Genomic DNA, 12,925 nt, shown 5'->3' with positions numbered 1-12,925 from the left:
TTGCTTTGTCTGTTTATTTTTACTCCAAAGTCACTGGCTTCTTATCAGCTCCTTCCATCATCTGTTTCCCTTAACCGGTGCAAAAGGCCATTACGAAGGGCCATGCAGGTGGGTGGTTTGGTATTCTAGCAACTCATGTCACCTCTGCTTGTCATCTTTAATCCTGTCACTGTCTTCCTGTCTTTAGAGGAGGAAAAGGAAACAGGGTAGAGCAGGAGCAGCTCAGCTCAGTGGTGTGACTGATGATAATGATGAATGAGAGGAAGCAATAGAGGACTGTAGGGAAAGCAACCACTATGAGCTCGTTCTTGCCGTCTCGCTGGTGTCTTGTGCCAATGTCAGTCTCTGAAGACACTGTTAAATACCATATGTAGGAGTGATATAAGGATGGAAGGGTTTTGTGTTTGATCAGAAAATGAAAGACTTTGAGGATTTTTGGAACTTTGAAGAGGACCCTGCTGATTTAACCCGTGCTTTGAGTATCACAGTCTAGATGAGATTGTTTTAAACCTGCCTGAAAATTGAAGGGAGAGCAGAATTCAGCATCCCCTCTGACACATCTGGCCAGATGTTTTGATGCTTTACACTGGCAAATAGTTATTTTCCATTTGTTGGTAAGCACCGCCTTTTCATTTGTGCATGCTGAGGTGGCAGGAGAGAGGCTGCTGCCAATGGCCTGAGCTGGAGATTGCATTCAGAATCTTCTGTTTGAAGATCTTGCCAAAGTTTGAAGTCATTCCCCATCCAGCACAGGAGTGTCCAAATAAATTGCCCTATATGGCTCTTTGTTCAAACTTTTGTGAAGGATTGCACAACAGGGTGGCTTTGCTAGGGGTTTGAAAACATGTCATTTACCTTGCTATGGGAGGTAGTTGTAGATAGTCTTCAGGCCTTTAAAACCAGTTTTTTTAAAACTAAAGACTATTGGTAACTTTAAAGTCTAAGTTGGTTCTGACAGTGCCGTTGCATATTCATGCATGATTCAGTTGTGTATTCTGAAACTACAGATCTCTCATCCTTTGTTTGAAACAGAAATGCTGGCTTGGGTGTGTGTTCCATGTCTTGCAGATTTGGGGGCATTTTGGCTCCATTTGTGCCATCAATGGTAAGATTATTTTCTACTTTTTCTGTAACTCAGATTTGTTTCATAATATTAAAAGCACTTTGCAGATTTTGGTTCCACATATTCCTTGAAAAAGATTGTTTTTATGAAAAATCAAATAATGTTCACTCCGTTTCAAGAATTAATGAACAAGATGCTTAAAAATACCCAACATATCCTTTATGGGAATAAACTAATGTTCTGTGTTGTGTTAATATTTCATCTGTTGGTGACATGATGCATTCGGTACTGCTAAGGCTTACTCAGTACCTGAGTTTTTAGCCACATAAACAAAGTTTTCATGTGAAGCTGTTTCTCTGAAACGACGTTTCTTGGCTTTCTTTGTTCTCCGGTATATGGATAATTGCACAAATTGCTGGAGTCAAAAGTTGTAGCCTTTTGGTTTTGCCTGCAGTTCATGTGGATTGTATGGATTAAGAGCAGGTTCTTACTATGTTTTTTTAACTTCAGAAATCTCTTAGTCCTTCTGTACCGTTCGTGGTGTTTGGAATCAGTGGACTGTCAGCGGGATTCCTGACTCTCCTTCTGCCAGAAACACTAAACAAACCAATTGCTGAGAGCGTTGAAGATCTCCAAAGTGCCAAGTACCAAGCGCTTAAGAACGAAGAGGCGGAGTAATTGATTTTTTTTACTGTAGTTTCACATTTTTCCCCCCTGTATCTTATGTGAACCATGATTTAGAGCATATTGTTTAGGTCATGCATGAATGAACGTGTGCATGAGGTTTGGGGTTTTTTTCTCTCATTCAGTGGAAATGGAATTTATTCTTTGTTTGCCTCTTAAAGACAAAAAGGCTAACAGCTTTCAGCTGTATGTATTAAATTGTATGCAAATAAATACCATTTTGTTTCTTTAAAGGAAACAAATTTTAGAAAGGCAGCCTAAAATAGTGAGGGACAATACATTTGGCAACATTCCTATGCTTTTACAGTAAAAGCAACTAGGCTTATTTTTCATATATTGGATTTGTGCCTTTTTGTTGTGTTTTGTAGTGGAGCAAGATCTAAAGTTAATACATATCTGAGGAAGTGTTTTAGCCTTTGTTAGCCTCCTGGGTTAGAGCCATTTAAAGTGTTCTTCTTTTGTTGATATGCACTAAATCATAGAATCATAGCATCTATAAATAAATAAATAAAGCTATAAATAAATAAATAAATAAATAAATAAATAAATAAATAAATAAAACTTTGGAAGTGGGAAATGAAAATGTTGTTTGTTTCAACAGGTAATAGAAAAAGCGAAGAATTAGTTTTAAAAGGAGTTGGGGGCAATCTTATAAGCAATGAATTGTTAGCTTAGACCTAAGCAGGTTTAGTGCAGATGTAAAAGAATATGTTTTTCTCAGGTTTTTTTTGTGTGACATGCTGTCCTGTTAGTTAGCTGGTAATTATTGCATTTAATCAGTTTAATCATACTACACACACTGTTATGCTTTCTTTTTATGCCTAATACATAATAATGTTGTGTTCAGTTGAAATGGGAAAAAAAGAATAATTTTTGAGCTTTTTGAATATAATTTCATTTCTAATTCTTGAAAAAGCAATGAGTTCTGTTTTTCACATTTAATATTAGCCTATAAAATAGGACAAGAAAAATAAGACATGTAAACTCTTTTAAAATATTTGCTTTTCTTCTGCCAGGCAAACCAGTTAGAAGAAAACACTTAAATTTCAGAAGGCCTGCCTAGTGGAAAATGAAGCCTCCATCGAGGAGATGCTGTGACAGTTGAAGGGCAGAGTCTTGCTCTCTGTATCTGACAGGAAATGTTGGGGGACTCCTGTATAATGCTGTTTGTAGCACGTTGAACAAGCTTTACGTGGAGGCAAACTGAGAAGATGGAAGAAGTTGATCAAAGCTTGTGACAAAAGAGGTGACAACTCTGTCTGTTAACTGACGACTTAACAAAAACATACTGTGGATGTTTGGACTTCTCTACCACTTCTTAAAATGAAGTATTAATTTATTTTACAAAATGTAATTGCTAGCTTCAGATTAAGTGATAATGTTGTAACTGAAGCGATGTGTATAATTTAAAATTTAGATGGCCTTGTATATTCAGGGAAGCTGTAATTGTGAAAAGCAACAGCATCCTCTATATGCTAATTTTCTCTACAGGGTTTTTTTCCTCTATATTATGGTATACCTCACAGTGTGAAGAGACCAAAGATTTTTATGGGTTGCCTGCCTTAGTATGCCTAGCACGAGAAATCTGAGCAGGAGATATGAAAGAGAATAAATTGATTTTATTGTGAGAGTAAGTAATTTTTTAATATGGTTGTACATGAAAAGATACGTAAAGATAAAAATAATACTATGTTAGGAAAACGTCAAGCCTTTAAAAGGTGCATTTAAAGAGAAGGATGAGTAACCTTTTAGATGAACTCATTAAGTTCTAGCTGTACATGTGGAACTAGAAATAATTGAACATGAGTCATATATTATACAAGTTATATATTGTCCAATACATTTCACATATGAATTGGAAATCCTCCCTGCAAGGGGAGTGTGTGTGTTTAGTTAACAGTTAATATATTTTTGTTGGAATAGACGCACCACAAATGTTACCGTTTTTTGATGGCAAACACAATTTTGTTATTAAAAAGAAAATTATTTAACATCTGTATCATGAGTGCTGCTTTTTCCGAGATGTTTACCAAGGCTTTTTGAAGAATACCCATATCACTTTTGATTTTGACCCTTTATGTAATGTGTCTGATAGAAAAAAGTTACTGGAGAGCCTTTGTATTTTGAGCACATTCCATAGCTAAGTAGTAGTTCTGCAAATGAATGTGTACCCAATATAAGTTTGTGTGCACTTACACACACACACACACACACGTGCCTCCCTAAGCATACGCGTGTTGCTGTGCCAGGACGCCTCACTGAAATCCGTGCTGTGTCCGCGCATGCTTTACGAACAGCCCGATCAGGTCCCCAGGAGGTGAAAATGAATTGCCAGTCAGAACAACCTCTAGATAATGTTGACCTGTGGGTGGATTGCACGTGTATTTGCCTAACCTCTGGGGCTGAAGCTTGATGTCAAACAGCTTGTAGAATATGCTGCAAACTTTTGTCTTCTGATCATTTATTTATACATCATTTTTGTAATGTTTCACATTCGTGAGTTTGAGAATTTTTTGTCAGAATAATATTAATGCCTTCCACTGCATTAACATTTATAACCGTCGTGACTGCTTATACCTCTTCAAAGGATAATTGGGTCAGCAGGGATATGGTAAGGACCAAGTTTTATTAATGTTGACTTCAATTTTTTTATTAGAAGAAATAAAATTTAATAAGAAGTAGAATGATATAAAATTGTATTCCCAAAGCAGAGACAAAACACTGATATAGGAAGATTGTAAGTGTACTATTATGTGAGGGGAGTCTTTCTCCCTCCTGCCACACGTATTGAGCTGTATCAGTGCATTTTTCCTCTGCCTTTTATTTCACATTATATGGAAATCAGGAAACAAAGATAATTTACATTTTGAACATGCTTGTTTCTGCTTTATTTGACCTGGAATTAATAAATTCTTTGCCTGGGGTGACTTCTTTGAATTTGATAGTGATGACCGGAAAGCTCTGTGTCCCAAAAAAGAAGTTAACGAACATTTCAGCAGCCCTGGAGTCACTCACGGTATCTGCAGCTCTTTTTACGAGTATGGGCCAGCGTGGAAGCTGCTTTGGTACTTCATCTCCAAGACCCGAAAGAAAATACAGATGGAAATATCAACTTCCATTTTTGCTTCTTATCTCTTCAATTCACTTTAACACCTTGTTTGGCTTTTTACATTAGATATCCTTGCTGCATTTTGCTATTGTTAGATAAAATGATGCTGTTTGGAAAAAAGTGTCTTTCGCATTACTCATTTAGAAAGAAGGAAATTATTTGCAGCTTTATTAGAAATATTTTCATTTGCACTAGTGTAATCAGTGCATTATATCTTACAAAGTCCTTAGGTTAAGAATCCAGCTGTGTCCTTTACTGTATATGTCACAGCAAATCAGAGAAGACAGCGTTTTTGGTCAAATAACTGCTTTTTTTGAGTAGATATCTTCCCTTAAAGCACTTGACTTTGTGGAATTAGAAGTTCTTCACTTAGAGCAACTTTTTTCCCCCGTCATTTTTAATGAATGGAAAGCAGTTTTGGGGAGGAATGCCCTAATAAATTCTTTACTCAATATGGGACTATTAGCTATTACTTTCTATTTCTCTGTAAAAAGAACAAAAGTAGCTGAGTTGATTTAAATGGCTTATTATATACATTAGGTCACAATCCCCATTTTCAAGTATCACTTCTAGCTCTTCCCCTGTGCTTTATTTGTGCATACAAATTTTATTATAATGTTGCATCTGCACTGTGCATCTGTTTCTGTGGTAGAACAACGTCTTCAGTGTTTTAGCGCTTAATTGTGAAATTGCCTTTATTCCTTTATCTGCTTACAAACTGATTTGAAGTCTTTCTACTTCAGTATTTGAGCAAATTATACTGCTCTCTGGATTTTACCATGTTTCAGCCGTAAATCTTCAGGCTTAAAGGAAAAAAAAAAAGAAATTAATTGGCTGCTTTGCACTGTCCTTAAGTACATCTGTGGTACTCACAGGTTGTCCAGAAAGGAAGTCTGACCTGATTTCAGCTTTTTTTCACTCCTTTCTGTGTTTCACCTTTTAATCTTACTGGATTTTCCCCTAAGGAGCACTGTTTTTTTCTTTTTTTCCTCTCCTAGGTGCTAAGAATGCTGAGCAGAGATGGAACTTGAACAGTCATTTAGGCTGCCTACATTTTAATGCTATTTCCCTGTCATTAGAAGACAGTATTTATCCTTTAATGCTTGGTTAGGCTTGCTTAAGCCTGAGTTTTCCCCTTGTCAAAGGAAGAATATCAGCTGTAAATAACAAAAAATGTTTTTCCTCCAGCTCATGCTATGTTTTATATTTTGTTTCACATTTTGTCATTCCGTGGCCCTCCTGGTGACAGACTCAGCATGGGGAAGCATCGGGGGTTTGGCTGAATCTACATTTTCCTGGCTGGCAAATATCCTCTGCTTTATTTTATTGTCAGCCAGTGATGTACACCCCCCACCACGTTTAAAATCAGGTCAGATATAAAGGCAGGATTTGAGTTCCTGTTTCCGGAGAGTTAACTTTGCCCAATATTCACATCAAGCTTAGCTTGGTGATCTTTTTCATTATCTCATTTGATGTTTCATCAAAGCTGTTTCTTCCTTTGTTGGAGCACTGTATGTTATTGCTTGAAGTGAGGGCTATGGACTAGTTTTTAGAATTTATCCTTTTTAATCTGAGCAGAGTGAAGTACAAATAATCCTTTGCTTTCTTGACTAATACTCCTGCAGCTAAGCAGCAGAGAAGGGAGGAGGTGAACTTCTCACACTATCATCTGTAACCAGCTGGTTCTGCCATTCAGTTTTAGTCTGCTTTGGGCATATAACGATATCGTGCATTACAGCATGCAAGAGACCTATTTTTTCCCATGCAGTGAATTATCAGTAGTTTACTGAAAAGGTCATCTTTCTTTGTTTCACTCGCTACAGGAGATGTAAAATTTACTAGTGATGACTTTTGATAGATGAAATCCTTCCACTACTTAAATTTGTGAAAATAGTGGACAGATGTACAGCTACGGGCAAACTATATGTAAATCTGGGATGATTTTTTCTTTTAGTAGTACAATTTTCTTTTTACTAGGACTTCCAAATCTGTAAAGAATTGTGTGGGCTGTAGTGTGCCATGGGAGTACTGTTTGTGCCCATGTGAGGAGGAGGTGAGACCACAGTAGCTGGAGATGTTTATGAGGGAAAGGGAGTACGATTGAAAAGTCAAAGAGTAGGTTTGGAATTGAACTATGTTTGCAGTGGGGGTTCCCTACAGTGGTCCAAAGAGGTTTGAAGCTGTTCAGGCTGATGGCTTTTCTTGGCTTTTTGCCTAAGAAAGAGGTGTGTGAAACACTGCTTAAGTGACATCTTCCCATGTAGCAGCAACCTAGTCACGCTAATGACAGGGAAGGCTGAATAGACTGGCTGACTCTAAGTAATATTTTCAACAACTTCAGTTATTTGGGCTGAAAATTTCTACACTGGGCTTTTGTCTGCCAGGTAGCGGTGCTGCTGACATTCAGTTGGCTGTATTTGACTGTCGTCGTGAAAGACCCCAGGAGAAAAATGGTGATTACATTTCTTTTTAACTCTTGAAAAAGAGATTCTGCATGTGCAACACCTCATTTCTTGTTTGTCATAGCCTCACATAATTTTCTGCCTTCCTCTGCACTTTTTTCCCTACTTCCACAGTGTTGCAGGGCCTGACTGAATTATCATCTCTGTGTACAAATGTGAGAAGGAAAAGAAAGAGACTGTGGTATGCTGCTGGCACACCCAAGGTAGCTGTAATCTGTACATGAAACGAAGTTACTTCAGAAGTGTCCAGGTTGAAAGAAATGGCTATTTCTTTTCCCCATCTGCTGTCTTGTGGTTGATCAGATTTTTATTTCTTGGTGTCAATATTCAGTAACAACTGACCCTTAACGTTGCTGTGAGAAGCTCAGCACCACCGGGTTTCACTCCTTCCACCAGGTTTCTGCTGCAGCTTTGGAGGCACCTCTTCTGTTTCAAACCATTGTTTAATCCTCATGATAGTGTTTGCTATTGCTCATGCAAATTTCCAATCCTTTTTTAAGGCCTCCTGATCTCTTTATTTCAAGGCTATGATAGGACAGTTGAACAGTCAGTCATTGCATTATATTTGCTTCCTTTTATTGTTTTTGACTTGCTGCCTCTTTGTTCCACCGGAGTTACCAATGATCAGGAGTAATGACAGCAAATAGGAATGCTTGACCTAAAGATACACCCTGCAGTAAAATGCTATATATTTTTTGTTGTCTAGTTTTTCTCCTTTTTAAAACGTTCCAATTATTTCTGTGAATGGATGCTTTTCCTTTTATTTTATATCTGTTTCTGTGCTTTGAAATGGGTAAGAAAACTCTTGAAGAGCTTCTGTAAGGGAACTCCCTCAGCGTGTGCTCAGTTTTACTCGTGCTAAGAAGTGCTCATAAACCATCTGCTGTAGCCTCTGTGATGGGTCAGTGACCACTCTGACTTCAGGATGATGTCCCTGCCTGTATCTGAGACTATTGCCCAACCTTCCCTTTACCTGGGGGGTGGGCTCTTCGATGTTGAATTCCTAAACTGCTTTGGTGGGATCTGAGAGGTGTTCTCATTGGTGAGATTTTCCTGCCCAATTCCACTGTGGGTGTGGTGACCCACATGGTTTGGGTTAGAGCTGGAAATCAACTCCACCTCCCACTACCCTGGCGGTGGTCCCACTCCGCAGCATGGGAGATGCAGTGGGCCGAGGTCAGCTGTCCCCCAGGCTGCCCTGACAAGGCATCTTCTATCATTGCTGCTTTGCTCTGCTCTGCCGAGTTCTCGCCCTTTCCTGGGGATTGCACTTTTACTGAGCACTTGGTATTTAGCTCCAGAAAAAGTTACTTCCACTGCAATTTGTCCCAGCTATTGTAGCATCCATTGTGCATAGAAATAGAAATAGTCTTCCTGGAACAATGTATGCATATGCCCTGTACTGCACTGCCTTGGGGGCTTCAGGCCAAAAGTATACGTAGGGCTAGCTCAAAAAAATTGTTTAATGATCATCTTCTCTGTCTTAGAAAAGTTGGCTGCTTGAGGAGGTGATCATTGCTCCCTGCTCCTCAGCTGGAGGTATCTTTTTACGTCTGACCTCGTAGTGCTTGCAAAAAAAACCATTAAATGCACTGAAAACCAACGCCCAGCACAGGTAAAAATTAGGTTTGGAAATAAAAAAGCAAGGAAAAGCGATGGCTTGTGCAGCAGTTAATCATCTCTGAAGAATGGATCACAGAAAAGTAAAATTGGCAGCAGAAGGGATCCTGCAGTCATGGTCTTAACAAATTGCTACGGATTTGAATTGGCTATTTATTATTTTTAATCCTAGCAGTCTAGCAGGAAGGAAGGAAAATAATTACTAATGACAGATTTTCGTTAAAAGTTAATTTATTATTGGTGGAACTAATTGTGTGTTCCAGGTGCTCATCAGTTTAACAAGGCAACATTTAACTATCAAGTATTCCAATTACAATGTGGTTAATTAAACATGATTAAACTGTTGAGTTTACAAACACACGACTAATTATATCTAATTACAGTTGTAGTGGGTTCATGGTATGCATCATGCAAAATATATGTGGTTTTTAAAAACTGCTTTTTGTAAGAGACTACCTTACACTTGTATGTTAGTATATAGCTATTGGCAGCTTGCTGTGCTTTTAAACCAGAAATCTATTGTGGAAAATTGTAGTGAGGTACTGAATCAACAAATCAGTTAAGAACCATGAAAAGGTGGGGGTGAGAATGGAACCTGCTGAATGGTGGGATTTGTGTGAATTGGTTAAAGCTGATAGTTCTCTAGTAATTAAATTCTTCTGCTTTTAAGGCAGGAGAGTCTCTGGGTACAGGAAGAGGAGTGTTTATTGGGTGTTCCAAGTTGCTGAGCTGTCCTTAGCATCTGCTTTGGAGGCGGTATCTGGTAAGAGGACAGGGTGTGTACTGGGGGACTGAGAAGGGTTTCTTGAAGAATCTTCAAGAAAGATTCCTGGGGCTTTCCTAGGAATATTGGAATAAGGCCGCTGGCTCTTGTGGTGGATTTGTTGGGTATGGGAGCTGAATGTGTCTCTTGAGTAGGAGAAGTGGGTGGGAAGCGTACAGCGTGAACTTGTGGGTAGCTGCACTCAAGTCTCATCCCTTTAACATCTAATGTTCATCTGCAAGGACCAATGTTGTTGTTGAAGTCAATGCTCTAGAATAGTTAAGATTGCTGGCCTTTAAACTACTGGGTCTGTCCTCCAGGAGGAGGGGTTGGTGACTGTGGTCACCAACTGTGGTCCATGGCTGTCTGCCTGCAGGATACTGATATGGGGTTGTGATGGCTTAAAGTGGGAAATGCAAAGTGGCTGTCTCTCCCAGCGCCCATGGGCATTGGGCTGCCTGACAGGGATGCTGCCGTGTCCTTGTGGGGCCATCACGAATGCTCCTGGGTTGTAAAGGGGTGCCTCATCCCTGGGCACCCACGCCTCTTTGTTTAGGGTCTAGTGTCACAATGTGTGACTTTGATTTTGCAGGACTTTCCATAATATTATGTATTTAATAAATAAAATGGTTTTATTTTCTGTGCTCTGGAATAGAAAACATTCAAGCAAATGCTGACTGTAGATGGATGTTACAGAGACAGCTACATCAAGGCTGCTTTCTAATTTGGAGTGATGGGGTGGTTTGCATATTGGAGAAAGGAGATCTTGCCTGCTTGAACATCTGTATTTGCAGTGATAATGTACAAACCATAATCATCAGTTCTGTCCTAATGAATTTGCTTGTCACTGTCTGAGATTTGCAGAGCACAGATTTTTTGTTAAACTTTTTAGTTCATTCTTGCGTGCCTCAGTGTTCATGGGAATGTGATGTTTCCTTGCCAGAGGATGCATTTTGCGTGTATCATTTGTACCTGTCTGAATATACTGGATTATGCTCATGTTTAGTCCCTCTTCGCTTGCATACAACTACACAGCTGCGCAATGGGAAATCTAGAATAGTATCAGGCAACAATTGGAAATCCACAGTAGTATCGGGCAGCTCAGGTAACAAATCATGTCTTTTCCTTCCTGGTCATCGGTGAGTGTTAGCCTAATCACTAGTAAAGAAATCAAATGAAAGTCAATAAACAATTGTAAATGACTTTAAATGGCTCTTTTAATTTGAAGTCTCCTCTATCTTGACACAGGTGTTTCCTATTGTTCTTTCTTTTGGTGTGCACAAGTACGTACCAGAAAGGGAGAACAATTCTTCTTCTGATTGAAATTTATGCAGACATCTAATGCCAATAGGATATATTGGAAATACTAAAACTGCAATGGGTTTATAACTGTTCTGGGTTTTCCTGAACCAGGATATCACTGTGTGAAATGAATTTGCCTCAATTTTCCTCTCCTGCATTGAAATTTAATTTTGCCTTGGGTTTTTCTTTCCTGTTTAAGAAAATCATCTGGTCTGTTAAACGCAGCCTTGAGAAGCAGTGTGGTTGTGCCAGGTGAGCATCCGAGGCCTCTGATCTTGGAAGAAAACACTTTTCCTCACGCATTGTGAATAATCCAGGGCTGGCTTTGCTCTTGCCCCCGGCCTTGCTGGGCTCATGTCCATTTCCCTACTGGTTGCTAGAGAAGCAGTTTCTGTTTAAATAACTTATTCCAGGCGCAATTAGTTGCTCAAAGAAATTAATGATGCAGGTGGCTGTGAAATCAAGGTGTTAGGATGGGGACTATGCCAGTCCTGAATTGGTGGCATTCTGGGAGGAAAAGGGAAAATGGGAAGATGGTGGTTAGTGCTTCTCTGGCACCTGCTGATGTGCCTCAGAACCAACACGTTGCTCATCAGGGCTCCTGGTGGCACCAGGTTTGTTGCTGTATGAGCCATGGAGGTCTAGAAATGTCATTAAAAAGTTCTTTTTTTCCCCCCCCTTTGTGTTTCCATGAGCAACAAATTACAATGAAATAAAAGAGGATGAAAATAAAATTTTATACTGTGCCTTTTAGGCAGTTTTATACTTCTCTCTGACAAGAAGGCTAAAAGAGCAAAATAATATTGATTAAGTGTCTGGTCTTTACTGAAGTGCTCTTGAAAGTTAATCAATCCACTTGTGCCCTAAACAATGTTAGCTTTTTATTTCAGAGGGACTGGGGAACAATTCACCTGGTTCCTCTGGTTTTAAGAGGATGGCAGGGCAGGAAGGAAAATATGATGAGCTTCCTTGCCTATGCTCTTGATGGGATTAAGAGGGGATGCTGTACTGTCACTTGGATAATGTTTTCTGTATATTTAATTGACCATTGCAGCTGGTGAACAGTCTATTAGCTAATGTATTTCTGCTTCGGGAGGCTAATGCTGAGTGGTGATAGTCTCTTCACCTTGCATTTGTTACAGAAAAACTTAAAGTAATTTGAATAATTTTGGTGAAAGAATGGCAGAAAGGTGGGTTTTCTCTTTGTGCTTATTAATTCACATCTGTAATTTGGAGGCTTTGTTGAAGAGAAAATGAATAAGCTTGTAATGGAATTGCAAGGGAATACAAAATGAATTGCTATGGCTTAACTAATGTATCCCTGAACGTTCCTGAAAAATAATAAGGGATATAGAAGTCCTTCTGAACTTCAGGGCACCCCCTGTGCAGTAGACTGCCTCTGACCACATCAAAGCAGGACTAGGCAGGGAGAAGAAGAGCGGCCTCTGGCTTTGGGACAGCCATGGGGAAATTTGGTTGGCCTGAAAAAAAACAAGTCTTATGATTTCTGCTGCTTTGGCAGTAATACAGATGAATGTTCCACCTCTGGTGGGCCCTCAGCCTTGGTGTGAGCTGTGACCCTGTATATTATCTCACTGAGACGTAAGGGTGTTTGTTTTCACTTAGGTAGTGTCTTGGTTGTAGATGTTACCAGTACTAAGGTTTTCCATTTCTGTTAATATACGTGTATTGTTATACAGGTATTATCGTGTGTATGGTCGCAGGTTTAGATGATTTTCATTTGGAGGGTTTTTCTGTGCCAAAACCCTTAGAGGCAAACACACTCGCCCAGACAGCCACATTTTTCTACATGAATTTTTAAAATACATCCAGGGAGACTATTTATCCAGCCCGGAATAAATCACCCGCTCTGCGTAGAAGAAAGGACCATCCTGTCTGGCCAATGTGATGCCCCTGAGCTG

The 12,925-nt window shown here is 39.3% G+C and overlaps 1 protein-coding gene across 1 annotated transcript in view; it reads left to right on the top strand.

Annotated features, from left to right (window-relative positions):
• LOC104054570 (solute carrier family 22 member 15-like) overlaps positions 1-6,003 on the top strand; it is a 28,313-nt gene extending 22,310 nt beyond the window's left edge. Inside the window, exons 10-12 of the mRNA XM_054072120.1 lie at positions 1,033-1,105; positions 1,574-1,737; positions 2,764-6,003. Of these exons, the coding sequence (XP_053928095.1) occupies positions 1,033-1,105; positions 1,574-1,737; positions 2,764-2,776 (250 nt within the window). The 3' untranslated portion in view covers positions 2,777-6,003. The remainder of the gene's footprint in view (positions 1-1,032; positions 1,106-1,573; positions 1,738-2,763) is intronic.
• The last annotated feature ends 6,922 nt before the right edge of the window (positions 6,004-12,925 follow it).

Source organism: Cuculus canorus, chromosome 7, assembly GCF_017976375.1.
Source record: "Cuculus canorus isolate bCucCan1 chromosome 7, bCucCan1.pri, whole genome shotgun sequence".
Lineage (NCBI taxonomy): Eukaryota > Metazoa > Chordata > Aves > Cuculiformes > Cuculidae > Cuculus > Cuculus canorus.
This window is presented reverse-complemented; position numbering and strand designations above follow the sequence as displayed.